The sequence below is a fragment of the Scyliorhinus torazame genome, chromosome 18 (assembly GCF_047496885.1).
Source record: "Scyliorhinus torazame isolate Kashiwa2021f chromosome 18, sScyTor2.1, whole genome shotgun sequence".
Taxonomy (NCBI): domain Eukaryota; kingdom Metazoa; phylum Chordata; class Chondrichthyes; order Carcharhiniformes; family Scyliorhinidae; genus Scyliorhinus; species Scyliorhinus torazame.
This window is the reverse complement of record NC_092724.1, coordinates 159,031,983-159,046,343: the sequence shown is the minus strand read 5'-3', so window position 1 is coordinate 159,046,343 and position 14,361 is coordinate 159,031,983. Positions and strand designations below refer to the sequence as shown.

Below are 14,361 nucleotides of genomic sequence, written 5' to 3'. Positions count from 1 at the left end.
GATGAGGAGAAATTCCTTCACCCAGAGAGCAGCGAGTCTGTGGAATTCTCTACCACAAAAAGCAGTTGAGGCCAAAACATTGTATGTTTTCAAGAAGGAGTTAGATATAGCTCTTGGGGTAAAGGAACAAACGATATGGGGGAAAAGCGGGAAAGGGTTACTGAGTTGGATGGTCAGCCATGATCATAATGAATGGCAACCAAAAAGAAAATGCTAGAAAATCTCAGCAGGTCTGGCAGCATCTGTAGAGAGAGAAAAGAGCTGACATTTCGAGTGCAGATGACCCTTTGTGGTTTGTCTCATACGAGGACACCATGTTAACCTTGCTTGGACAGTTTATTTAGATATGGGGCGTGAGATCCCGCCTTATCCAAAATGTCTTGTTTCAAGCATGTGTTAGAATCATGTCCCAGGCAGTCATGCTGTCCTGTGTCTGTATCAGCTCTGGCAGACTGCTACTGCATCTTTCTTAAGGGAGAAAGAGAGAGAGAGCTATTTCAAAAATATTCAATTTCTGAAGATTTTATAAGGCCATTAGGCAGCCATTTCCTACAAGTGAAAATATTTGAACTGGGCATTAAAGTTAGTTTGTGCAATATTATTAAATTGCTGTGTTTGTATCTAGTTCCAATGTCCAATATCTGAAACAGTATTAACCTATTTAACACCTTAGTTAAAATAGACCAAATTGATCTGCCCATATTATAACATCTGGCAGTGTAATTCCCAGGGCCGGGCAGGAGAATCCCCACGACCGGGCCTCGCCGCCCCGACGCCAGCACGCGATTCTCCGCTCTCGGCAGTGGTGCCGGCATGGTTGGCACAGTAGCCGGGCCCGCCGATTCATGGGCCGAGTGGCCGTCGTGGAAACACCGAGTCCCGCCGCCGCCGTCCACACCTGCTCTCAGCCGGCGGGAACTCAGCGTGGAAGGGTCGGGTGGCAGCCTGTGTGTGGGGGGGGGGGGGCTCCGATCCCAGGGTGGTGGGACCTCTGACGTGGCCTGGCCCACGATCGGGGTCCACCGATCGGCGGGCCAGCCTCTCTGGCTGGGGGACTCATTTCCTACGCGCCGGTCCCTGTAGCCCTGCACCATGTTGCGTCGGGGCCGGCGCGTTGAAAGAGGCCATTGCGCATGCGCGCGTTGGCGCCGGTGCCACTGTGCATGTGCGGATCACGCGGCGCCCAGTGCGCGTCGGAATCTGCAGCTGGAGCGGCATGAACCGCTCCAGCACAGTGCTGGCCCCCTACAGGGGCCAGAATTAGTCCTGGGGGTGGCCCGTTCATGCCGTCATAAAACGCGACGCGGGATGAGAGAATCCCGTCCAATATGTTACATTCGTCTTGTTTGCAAGGAGGTACAATGTACAATCTCAATCAGTCCAGAGAACTTTGGGTGCAATGAGAGACTGCATTCCTTTAATGCCACTCTATTCACACAGATTATACACATCAACAACTTGGACACTTTCATGAAGCAAAGAAAGTTAGTTTGGACAAACAATCTAATCTGCAGTGACTTGAGGCTCTTTCATCTTAAGGCATTCCTTGAACTCCTCAGTGTTTAATTATTAAATCCTAAGCAGCGTAGTGGAATCTGTCTGCTTTTGAAGGCTTCAAAATTCAGGCCTGCTGACAGGAAATGTTTAATCCATTGCTTATTTTCGTAAGATATGACCTGTGCTGCATGCTAATTTTTTTCAAGACTATTCTCTTCAAATGGTGCAACAAAGTTTCCAGTGACTATTCTCTGGTTTAATCAACTCATTTCACAAAATGTCCACAAAAATAGAAATCAAAAGTCACTGCTTAATCATTCAAGCTAACAAAATACAATTTATACAGGTTTACAATTCTATCAGATCTGACAATATGGATCACAGCATTCATCTTAATTGATTTATGAAAGGGAAAAATTATTTAACATGGCAAGTGACTGCAGTGATTTCACCACAGACTTATAATGTCTGGTAAGGTTTTATTTAAATCTTTATGAGTTACAGAAATGGCATGTGTCAGGGCAGCTAAAAAAAATACAGGTAAACAGTTGAACAACTTGTTAATACAGAACTTCGATATTGCTCAAACGAGACATGTTGCAGAAACTTTTAATCTTGCATTCATCAGATCAAATGCAAGAATGCCAAATTTTACAATGATCATACAAATCATAGAATCCCTACAGTGTAGAAGAAAGCCATTCGGCCCATTGAGTCTGCACCTACCCTTCGAATGAGCACTCTACCCATTTACGCTCCCCTGTTCACCCCGCCCTATCCCTGTAACCCCGAAACATAGCCGGCACATCCCTGGACATTAAAGGGCAATTTAGCATGGCCAATCCACCTGATCTGCACATCTCTGGACTCTGGGAGGAAACGGAGTACACGGAGGAAACGAACGCAGACAAGGGGAGAATGTACAAACCCTACATCGGCATTTGGATCTCTGGCGTTGAGAGGTAGCAGTGCTAACCACTGTGCCATCCTCTATGATCCATACCCCAGGAAAAGAAAGTGCCGATTTCTTGACAAGTCGACTCTGGGGACATTCCTGTCTGACCAGCTATTAGCCCATGACAGAGTCTGATGACCTCTTTGTCTGTCAATGGGAGGTTAGTTGCATATCAATAGCATGGCTCGGTTATTTAGTGTGAGCGGCTGGGAGGAGCTGAGAGAGAGAGAAAGAGAGAGAAAAGCCTTTTCTGATCAGGTACAGGGAGAAGGCTTTGGAGGTCATGAAAGGTGCCACTGAGGCAAGCTTTGTAACATGTAATCTGTTATTCTTAGGGTTGAAGTTTAAATGTTATTTCTTTTCTTCTGATAAAAGTTTGTTTATGAAATAACCAAGCCCAATTTCTTATATCATCATTTGTGGGACAAATCGATCTTTTCACACCGTCTTAAAACTTTAAAAAGTTACCTCTGGTTCAGCCTTTTAGCTACGGTTAAGCGCTGACCAGGCATCCATAACAGGTGGGTCTACAGATAGGGTGGGGGAGTGGGCCTGGGTGGGGTGTTCTTTTGGAGGGGCAGTGCAGACTCTATGGGTTGAATGGTCTCCTTCTGCCATGCAAGATGAAAAGCTTCAATAACATGTCTCTCTTTTCCATAATAGATGTATTTCTTCCAATAGTTACAAAATTGTGCATCACAAAGGCAGAATTCCCCCGTGCCCTTTACTACATATTGTAATGTTGCAGAGAAGTCCATCATGCAAATCCAGAAATTATCATCATTTGGGGATTAGGAAAGGAAGACTGCCAGAGCTTCCCAACATCCACTGCATGCAGGACTCTGACACATCACAGAGGTCAAGATGTAACCTATGATTGTATTCCTAAATTTCTCAAGTAATATACTCCTCACTTGTCGTTGTGGTAGAATTCTTGAAAATCATGGCTGGGATTCTCAGTTCTGGACCCAACTGCTCGCGTAAGTGGAGAATGCTACTGATCTCCGCTGGCACTAGACGTGGAACCCACTTTGCAGGTCCCTCTACTTTAAGATGCTAAATTAGCATGGGGGCAAGCTGGAATCCAGGTATTTGGCCGGCATTTTAAGCAGGTGGCTCGATACAGAGGTCCGGCAATGGGCCTCCTCCCCTGCACAACGCAAAGCCTGACCACCCATCACCCTGCATCTTCCCCCCAACACAGGAATAATGGGTCACCCCTCCACAGTACACACACATGAGGATGACCTTAAATACCCCCCCTCCCCCCCACCCAGCTCAGACACACCCCGTTATTCACCCTTGCCTAAAAGCTGTTGAGCAGTCTAGGTAGCAGGTTAAAAAATTACTGCATTTTCACTGACCCTTCGCTAACATCTGTTGCCTCAGACAAACGTGTTTCAAGCAGCAGCTTTTGCAAATGTCAGAGGCTTCCTCAAAAACGAAGTACACTTCAAAGGGCTTCAAATCCCTGGACAGCCTTTGAAATGCAAATATACCATTAAATTGCACAAAGCAATACATTTTATTTGCCAGTGATTGACAGTTTTATTGGTCGAGACACAGCTGCTTAGGAGGTTTGTTTATTTATCTTTCCCTTCAGCTTGAATATATCTCAGGTAGCCTCAGTTGATGCTAATCACAATATATATATATATAAAACACTCTCGCTATGATTGACAGCTCCTCACCACATCAAAAGGAGGTCAGTGTTTTCACTTCCTCTATTTCTCAGCAGAAAGCACTTGGCTCCTTTTGCTGTGGTACTATGTCAATCATAGTAAGAGTGCTTATAAACATTGTGGTTATCAAAGCAAGGTAATTGAGATTGAACCCTTTTAAGGTGGGTGCTTGGGCTTCAAGCCCATTAATGACACAAAAATGTATTTCAATGTTTGATCTGCATCCTCCCCACCGGCTTGGGGTGGGTAGTGCGTCGAGGCCGCCTGCAGGGCATCAGACCATCGCAACGGTGACAAACTGTTTTTCCCTCAACGCTCTATTCTCCGCCCATTTAGAATTCCTGATCAAGCACCGTTAAATGGACAATCCACCCTACAACTTTAAGTGAAACATCCTTAAGTGAAACATTGGTTCCCATAGGAATCAACTTTAAAACTGTACTTAAATTCTGCAAGGGCTGACTACCAGGAAAATAAATAAATATTGAAACATTATACTATCTGCAAGTTGAAATATTCTACATTGCTAAATTCTTACATTGACATATGAAATAACTTATAAAATAAGTTAAAAAATATAAAATAAAAATGCAACTTTCCATTTACACTGCCTCCTGCTTGCCGCCTATCCTGCTTCCTCAAACCTCTCGCTTTCTCATCTCCCTGGTCGTTGCAGACCCTCAGTCGTGGCCTCTCCCCTTCTCCAACCCTCTAAGTTGTGGTCTCTTCCCCTCTCCAACCCACCTTCTTGCAGAACTTCCCGCTTCCTTGCTCATCCTGTCACCACTTCCCTCTCCTGGGCTTGTGTTCCCAGACGGTTCCCATTGCAAAGCTGGGGCTCCCACTATTCGGCCCTAAATCCTCACTGTGAGTGAGGGCATTGAAGAAGAGCAAGGCAGGAGTAACTTTGGCAGGTATTTAAAAAACAAACTTGGATATCAACAGCCCCAGCTCAGCACATTTGCACCATCATGACTCAATTCCACAACACCGTAGCTCCGGCTTCAGCTGAGATCTGGATCTAGAATGGGAATGCAAGTCCAAGTAATGGAAGTGGTGAGGGGGCATATCAAGAAGCATCAGGTTTGGTAGAGCCTGTGTCAGGAGGGAAAAGAGGCTACAAAAGAGGAGTGAGGGAAGACACAACTCAGGAGCGGTGGGGTGGGGGGGCAGACAGAGGCCACAACCTGGAAGTCGAGGTGCGGGATCAGCTGCAACTCGCTGGTTGGGGAGCGGGAAGAGGTCGCAACTTGGAATTAGGGGAGGGAGAGGCCACAAAGCAGGGCTGGGGAGCAAGGAGAGGATGCAACTCAGAGGTCAGAGAGAGGAAGATCAAGGTGGAGGGTGGGGAGAAGGAGGGATGCCTCAACTCGGAGGTCGGAGACCAGAGAGAGGTTGCAACTTGCCGCCAATTGGGTCACGCGAGAAGAAACACTAAAATGAATTTTGAGACGCTTAATGAGATTACAGGCCCCGTTAACTTACTGACGTTAAAGCAAAACAATTATTGGGGAAACAAAAACAATGAGTACAAGCTGCCTGCAATCATGCACCAGAATAAATCAGAAGGCCAAATACCGACTATTGTGTATTCTGGGTACATGCCTGCAGCCAGCATATGTCCAATACAACGGGCGGGATTCGCCGACCCCCGGGCCAGGCCGGAGAATCGTGCAACCGCGCCATGCCGTCCTGACGCCAGCACGCAATTCTCCGAAGTGCTGAGAATCGGCGCCATTTGCGCCAGTCGCGGGCCGCTGTACGAGGCCGGGCCGCCGATTCTCCGGCCTGGATGGGCCCAGCGGCCACGGAGAAACGGCAGAGTCCCGCCGGCGCTGTTCACCCCTGGTAGCTGCCAGCGGGAACTCTGCGCGACGGGTCGGGGGGCGGCCTGCGGTGCGGGGAAAAGCGCTCCTTCACCGGGGGGGCCTCCGATGGGGTCTGGCCCGTGATCAGGGCTCACCAATCGGCGGGCCGGCCTCTCCCCCACGGGCCTACTTTGTTCCGCTTCCAGCCCCAGAACCCGCGCGTCCTGTTGCGTCGGGGCCGGAGCGTTGAAGAAGTCCCCCGTGTATGCACAGGTTCGCACGGCCCAACAGCGCATGCGCAGGTTGGCGCGAGGCTGGAGTGGCGCGAACCGCTCCAGCACCGTGCTGGCCCCCTGTGGGGGACAGAATCTGTAGTCCCCGTGCCCGTTTTGCGCCGTCGTGAAATGCGACGGCGCGAACACTGTGGGGGCAATTATCCAAAATGGAGACTAAGTGTTCGCGCCGTCGTGAACGCCGTCGCGTTTCACGATGGCACGAAACGGGCACGGGGAGGACCGATTCTGTCCCCCACAGGGGGCCAGCACGGCGCTGGAGCGTTCACGCCGCTCCAGCCTCCCTTCCCGGCGCCAAATGGTCGCCGCGCCAACTCACGCATGCGCGGGGGACTTCTTCAATGCTCCGGCCCCGACGCAACATGGCGCGGGGGTTCTGGGGCCGGCAGCGGAACAAAGTAGGCCCAGGAGGGGAGAGAGGCTGGCCCGCCGATCGGTGAGCCCCGATCGCAGGCCAGACCCCATTGGAGGCTCCCCCAGTGAAGGAGCACTTTTCCCCGCCTCACACGCCACCCCCTCGACCCTTCGCGCAGAGTTCCCGCCGGCAGCGACCGGGGTGTACGGCGCCGGCGGGACTCTGCCGTTTCCGTGCGGCCACTCGGCCCATTCGGGCCAGAGAAACGGCGGCCCGGCCTCGTACAGCGACTGGAGCCGCGCCAAACGCGCCGGCGCAAATGGCACCGATTCTCCGCACCTCGGAAAATCGCGCACCGGCGTCGGGGCACGGTTGCAGCGATTCTCCGGCCCGGTGTGGGGATCGGAGAACCGCGCCCTTAGTCTCCATTTTGGAGAATCGCTCCCTACAAGTCACTTCCAAGAGTAAAAAGTACACTATTCAACTGATGTCTCAACACTCTCAGTGTTCCTAATCAAGGTGCTCTGCAGCAACCTTGTCCAATTTCGCTCCACTCTTCTGCGTCTGTCTCATTTTGATTCATCCCCTCTGCATCATGAATCCTCCAGCCGCTAGTCGTGTCTTCTGATACGCTCTCTTTCAAGCCCTCCAACTTGCCACTTTTCACTGACTCCAAAGGCCCCTGAAAATCCTCTCTTCCATCATGCCTAAGATTTCTTATGGTCTCCTCTTTAATTTCTCCTCATTGTTAAGCAGTTTGCGCAATTTTTCTACATGTACTATAGAATTGTAAATTTTTGTTCACGAACATACACAATTCCTTAATTTTTTTAAAAAAGGTTTAAAAATCCCTGTGCTGACACATGTTTGGACTGTGAGCCCACACCTAGGATTCCAAATATCTACAATTTATAAGAAAACAAACCACTTTAATTTATTTTGAAGCTTTTTATGCGTGCAATGAACGTTAGAATGTTGATGCATTCACAGAGGAAGCTTTAGAAGTATAACCTCATGACTGAAATTTTATCAAGAAACAGCCTGTTGGAATTGAATTGTGGAAATATTTTCCATATTATATATACCGATTACTAATGAAGCATTGCGATGTAATTTACAGTTTTAAAAAATGCCTGTACACTTACGGTGGCCTTAGTCTGAGCAGCATATTCTGTCTCCATTTTACTGAGGCGTGAATTGGTGTCATTGAGGAGCTCCTGAATATTCTGTGTGTGTTTCTTCTGTAATTCAAACTTCTCCTGCTCCAGTTCTGCTACAACGTTGTGTAACTGTATTTAAAAATTAAAATCATGCATTAATAGAGATTAATCATTGGTACTTAAAAATGGGAATGAAGTGAATTGTATTATGGTTTTCAGCAACAAACTAAAACAGCTTCTGTTTCGTGACTGTCCCCAGGAACTAATCATTGGCCAGTTGATACACAGAGTAACCCATAATCATAATCACCTGAGGATAGACCACACAGTCAAATCTCAACATGTTAGTGGCCTGCCAGGAACACAAAAACTGATGAAGTTACTGAGTGATGTATTTTATAATTGCAATGAAGCTTGCTAGACATTAAGTTAATCTGAAGATCAACACAGTGAGCATTATTGAAAGATTACAGTTACATTGATATACTGGTATTTCTGTCACCATCCTACACTGAAATGTGGCCAACATTTAAAATATGCTTAATGCCTACTTCTGAGTATCATATTCATCCAAATGGAAGGGAGTTTTACTCATAGGTGCATATATATTTTGAAAGACTCACCCGCCAAGCAGGATGAAAGTGGTTTCTGCCTTATTCATCTGGATGATGTGAAGAAATTATCCCAGTACTCATGAGGTAAGATCATAGAATCATAGAATCCCGACAGTCCAGAGGGAGGCCATACAGCCCATCGAGTCTGCACCGACCCTTTGAAAGAGTACTCCACCCAAGCCCACTTCCCCGCCCTATTCCTATAACCCTTTCACCTATCCTACACATCTCTGTGGGATAATTTAGCATGATCAATCCACCTAACCTACACATCTTTTGACTGTGGGAGGAAACCGGAGCACCCGGGGGAAACCCACGCAGACACAAAAATGTGCAGCCTCCACATGGACAGTCACCCTAGGCCGGAATTGAACCCAGGCCGCTGCCGCTGTGAGGCAGCAGTGCTAACCACTGTGCCAGATCTGTGCCCAGGTGCACTTAAGAATCGCGCTCTCTCTCTTCACCAACTCTTTCAACCCCACTACCTCTGTGTTGCCAGATTCCATCTCCATCATCCAATCGTAGACAATTTCTTACCATTAAACACTGGGAAAGCCAAAGCAATCATCCATACCCTTGCCACCAATTCCATGTGCCTTCTTGGCCAGTTTCAGGTTAAAATTTACCAAAATTCACAAGACTCTGGGGTGGCCCCGGCGAATTGGAAATTAGGAAACGTGACACCACTGTTTAAAAAAGGAGGTAGGCAGAAAGCGGGTAATTATAGGCCAGTGAGCTTAACTTCGGTAGTAGTGAAGATGCTGGAATCTATCATCAAGGAAGAAAAAGCGAGGCATCTCGATGGAAATTGTCCCATTGGGCAGACGCAGCATGGATTCATAAAGGGCAGGTCGTGCCTAACCAATTTAGTGGAATTTTTTCAGGACATTACCAGTGCGGTAGATAACGGGGAGCCAATGGATGTGGTATATCTGGATTTCCAGAAATCCTTTGATAAGGTGCCACACAAAAGGTTGCTGCACAAGATAAAGATGCATGGCATTAAGGGGAAAGTAGTAGCATGGATAGAAGATTGGTTAATTAATAGAAAGCAAAGAGTGGGGATTAATGGGTGTTTCTCTGGTTGACAATCAGTAGCTAGTGGTGTCCCTAAGGGATCAGTGTTGGGCCCACAATTGTTCACAATTTATATAGATGATTTGGAGTTGGGGACCAAGGGCAATGTGTCCAAGTTTGCAGGCGACACGAAGATGAGTGGTAAAGCAAAAAGTGCAAAGGATACTGGAAGGCTGCAGAGGGATTTGGATAGGCTAAGTGAATGGGCTAGGGTCTGGCAGCTGGAATACAATGTTGACAAATGTGAGGTTATCCATTTTGGTAGGAATAACAGCAAAAGGGATGATTATTTAAATGATAAAATATTAAAACATACTGCTGTGCAGAGACCTGGGTGTGCTAGTGCACGAGTCGCAAAAAGTTGGTTTACAGGTGCAACAGGTGATTAAGAAGGCAAATGGAATTTTGTCCTTCATTGCTAGAGGGATGGAGTTTAAGACTAGGGAGGTTATGCTGCAATTGTATAAGGTGTTAGTGAGGCCACACCTGGAGCATTGTGTTCACTTTTGGTCTCCTTACCTGAGAAAGGACGTACTGGCACTGGAGGGTGTGCAGAGGAGACTCACTAGGTTAATCCCAGATCTGAAGGGGTTCGATTACGAGGAGAGGTTGAGTAGACTGGGACTGTACTCATTGGAATTTAGAAGGATGAGGGGGGGATCTTATAGAAACATATAAAATTATGAAGGGAATAGATAGGATAGATGCGGGCAGGTTGTTTCCACTGGCGGGTGAAAGCAGAACTAGGGGGCATAGCCTCAAAATAAGGGGAAGTAGATTTAGGACTGATTTAGGAGGAACTTCTTCACCCAAAGGGTTGTGAATCTATGGAATTCCTTGCCCAGTGAAGCAGTAGAGGCTCCTTCATTAAATGGTTTTAAGAGAAAGATAGATAGTTTTTTGAAGAATAAAGGGATTAAGGGTTATGGTGTTCGGGCCGGAAAGTGGAGCTGAGTCCACAAAAGATCAGCCATGATCTCATTGAATGGTGGAGCAGGCTCGAGGGGCCAAATGGCCTACTCCTGCTCCTAGTTCTTATGCTCATATGTTCTTATAAACCAAACGGTTCACCGCATTGGCCACCCCCCTATTCCAATTCTCTACACAAGTTATTGCAAACTCTGCTGTCCAAATTTTATTCTGCACCAAGCTTCTTCTCACCCATCACTTGAAACTTGAATTGGCTTCTGGTCTCTCAAGACCTATAATTTAACATTTTTATCCTCATATTCCTCACAAATTCCAATGGGAAGAAGTATTTTCAGAAGTTGTAGATTTGATGAGGGAGAATGCATTTGTATTTTTCCCGGTTGTGAAAATTTATGGGCTGTCTTACAGACTTCACAAAACCGAGCATGTTTGAAAATGACCACAGCCGTCTTATGACACAGTTTTCCCCTGATCACATGACTGGTAAACTTTATCCATAGAAATGAGGTAACTATAATTTTAAAAAACATGCACACATGTAGGTGATTATAACAGTACAAAGAAAATAACCCAAATCTTCAAGTGTTTTAAACGGCTTACCTTTCTCTCCCAATCATTTTTTAAAGAATCAGCACTCTGCTCAGCCATCTTCTTCAACTCAACAATCTGGTTCTCTTTGCTTTCTCGAATAACCTGGGATTCACGAACCAGGCTCTGAACTGTCAAAATGTATGAATAAAGGATTGAGTCACTGGATAAAGCAATACAGAAAGCTATTTGCCGCAGATGCGACCTCTTAGAATCAGTATCAGTGCCTCTCGTTCTTGTTGTGTTAATTTTACAGTGCTACCCAGTGAAACTTTCTGACTAAAAACTTAAGGCAATCAACATCGTATTTTGTTTAAATCTGGGGTTCAGATCCATTACTGGTTCTAACTAAGTTCTCACAGGATTGAGGGAAAGAATTTCTAAAGATGTAAGGACATGCAATGAGATACTGTTGCATTTATATTTTGTCCTTGCCACATTTATCATTTTTACTAATAATGTAAAGCTTTATTGATGTAAAATTATGATTCTGTTTTGTTCACTACTTTACAGCCAGTGCCTTCAAGGTGCAGATCATTCTCGGCTTCTATCAATGCTTCCACGAGTTACACAACAGCAGCCAAGAGAAAATTAATTTTGCCTTTAACGCTCTCCCATATTTCACTATTTCTAACTTGTCCTTATACATGGGGGTGCAGGTTGCCCGGGAGTGGGGGGAGGGCTCCGCAGGGACAACATTTCTAGTTTGGTGGGGAGAGTGAAAGCTGATCTGGCAAGGTGGGATGGTCTGTCTCTGTCACTGGCGGGTCGGGTGCAGGCAGTTAAAATGAACGTGTTGCCGCAATTTCTGTTTATTTTCCAATGCCTGCCGATTTTCCTGCCAAAGGCTTTTTTCAGAGAGATTGAGGGAATGATTACTTCGTTCATGAGGAAAGAAGGTGGCCAGAGTTAGAAAGGTGCTGCTACAGAGGGGAAGGCAGGCAGGGGGTTTGGGTCTTCCGAACCTGATGAATTACTACTGGGCAGCGAACGTGGAGAAGCTGCGGAGCTGGGTCAGAGGGGTTGATTCCCAGTGATTCCTCCATATCCTCTCCCAACTCTTCCTGCCACTTCGCTATGATCCCTTCCAGTGCTGCATTTATTTTATAAAGCTCTCTTTCACTCTCAGTTTGATTCTGAGGGTTCAGCATCACCAAGTGGTCCCACATATGACCCTCTGCTCCTCATAACTAGATACATTCATAATGTGTCCCAAGATTGAAAGAACAAACTAAGAATAACAGGCATGTAGATTAGACTTATCAATTATATTCGGAGGAGTTGGATTTATGGTCCAACCTCAACCATCTCTGCCTTGCAATGATAACCGCTTAAGCCACCAGATGGTTGGACATATGATAGTGAAGCACTCTGCTAATATAATATTTTGTGAGGTACATCAGATGAGCCACAAATCCTTATTGTGTCTCCCACGACCACATGAGCTGCAAGTACTGCGAGGTAAAAAGGGCTCATGAAAGGAAATAACACAGGTAATAAAGTAAGAGATACGGATGTTAAAAGTTTGGCTTTCAATTAATTTGATGCAGATACGTGTCAGGTACCATACCAGATTCATGTTACATCATGATCTTTCCAGTAGAATCACATATCAGTAATAATAACCACAAACCCCATGTAATATGTCAGATGTTCATCATCCAGACTAAGAACATGCCAAGGATTCCAGAGCGGGTAATAAACTCCGACCAGTTTGTTGCCAGTTTGTCATTTATATGCTCCTGTGAAGCACTTTGGGATGTTTTATACTTTAAACAAACTATATAAATTAAGTTCCTGTTTCTGCTATATCAGCAAAAATGCTCAGTGATGACCATAGATACTCAGCTAAATTTTATCTTGGAATTCTTACATTTACACCACAAGCATAATACTGAGGATTACTTCACGTCACGTTCACCCGCAATAAAGTACAAAGATCAAGACGAAAGTTTATTGCAGGATATCAAAAATGTGTTCATGTGAAAAAAATTATGTTTTTAATTGAATCACATTTTTGAATTAACATTATTTGGCAGTTTCCAGCACAGATCCAATATTTAGCTTTTGGAACAATTGGGTTCCAAATTTAACCTGAGCATGCCTTTGCTCGTCAACAGGATGAAGTTCATTGATTAACGTTTCCCAGCTAAATTTTTAAAAAGCACAACTTCAACTTCAACATAACTAGTACATGATGATTGCATCCAGAACCACACAAAATATAAGCAGAAAAGAAAGCCAGTCTTTTCCTGCTAGTTATCCAGAATTTACACAGTAACTTCATTGCAGTGTTAATATAAGTCTACCTGTGACAATAATAAAGATTATTATTATTTGACAATCAGGACAGCTGTCAATCTAGAAAACTTGCTGCAATAGGTTGATTGTCATTCAGATCACGCCCTCTCACACAACCCTACAGAAGGAACCCAAGCAAGGATGTAAAACGATAGGGCAAATTAACACGGCTCTTATATAAATAATGGGTGTGAGACTGTGACTCAATATGAAAGGGAAAATCACATTAGATTCAGGTATCAAAAAGCTACCGAAGAGGAGGGTCATGTGATGTGTGCGCAGGAGTGGCTGTGTGCGCGGGAGTAGCTGCATTTCCTCGAACTCCGGCCCTGCTCATCTTGTAATCTGTCTTTTTATCCTTGTGCACATTTTGATTTTGCCTTTTCTTGGTTTACATGGGGCACAAATCAGCTCGCCGTAGCGTAACTTTTGTAAGGGCCACGAAGAATCCAACACGAGTTTTAAGGATACAAAGTAATAACATTTATTTACTATAACATATATACCTAACAGTAGCAGTAACTTCCCTTGCTACATACTCCTTCCTGCTGGTTCCTGAACTGGCCAGCTTTATTTATACTAGGAGTTTACTAGTGGTTTCTCCGCCCCCCTCATTGGGGAAGCTCATACTCCCACAGGATTGTGGGATAGTCATTAGTCCCCAGCCAATGGTAAGTAGGCAGGTTATAACAGTAACAATGCCGATAAAAGCCGGGAGACCACACTTCTGGGATCTACCTGCCTGGCAACACCTCACGAGATCCAACACAACCTCGCGAGATGTTGCAATATAAATCCCGCCCATTGCAGTCTGACTCTAATGTGCAGATTCCTGGGGTACCTGAGGCTTTGGGATTCATCCCCTTCAACTCAGAGACCTTGGGCGAGCGCTGTTCAGCACTGGTCCCCACAAATGGGGACCAGACGGAACAGCACTTGTGGGTGTCTCCCAGACGGTCGGAGGCCCCCAGCTGCATACCCTTTGGGCAGGGTGGTGCCCTGGCGCTGCTGGTGCCACCTGGATAAATCCTCACAGTGCCAGCCTGGCACCCTGGCAGTGCCCGGGTGGCATTGCCAGCTTGCATGGGGACTGCCAGAGTG

The 14,361-nt window shown here is 46.0% G+C and overlaps 1 protein-coding gene across 10 annotated transcripts in view; it reads right to left on the bottom strand.

Moving 5' to 3' along the window:
- The window catches only part of cep112 (centrosomal protein 112), an 804,780-nt gene that overhangs the window by 498,236 nt on the left and 292,183 nt on the right, over positions 1-14,361 (bottom strand). For all 10 annotated transcript variants that reach the window (XR_011936273.1, XM_072483741.1, XM_072483748.1 and 7 more), the window contains 2 exons: positions 10,972-11,090; positions 7,736-7,879 (listed from right to left, as the gene is read on the bottom strand). Coding sequence is in view for 9 of the 10 variants with exons in the window: in XM_072483741.1 (XP_072339842.1) it covers positions 7,736-7,879; positions 10,972-11,090 (263 nt within the window). In the remaining variant the exon portion in view is untranslated. The remainder of the gene's footprint in view (positions 1-7,735; positions 7,880-10,971; positions 11,091-14,361) is intronic.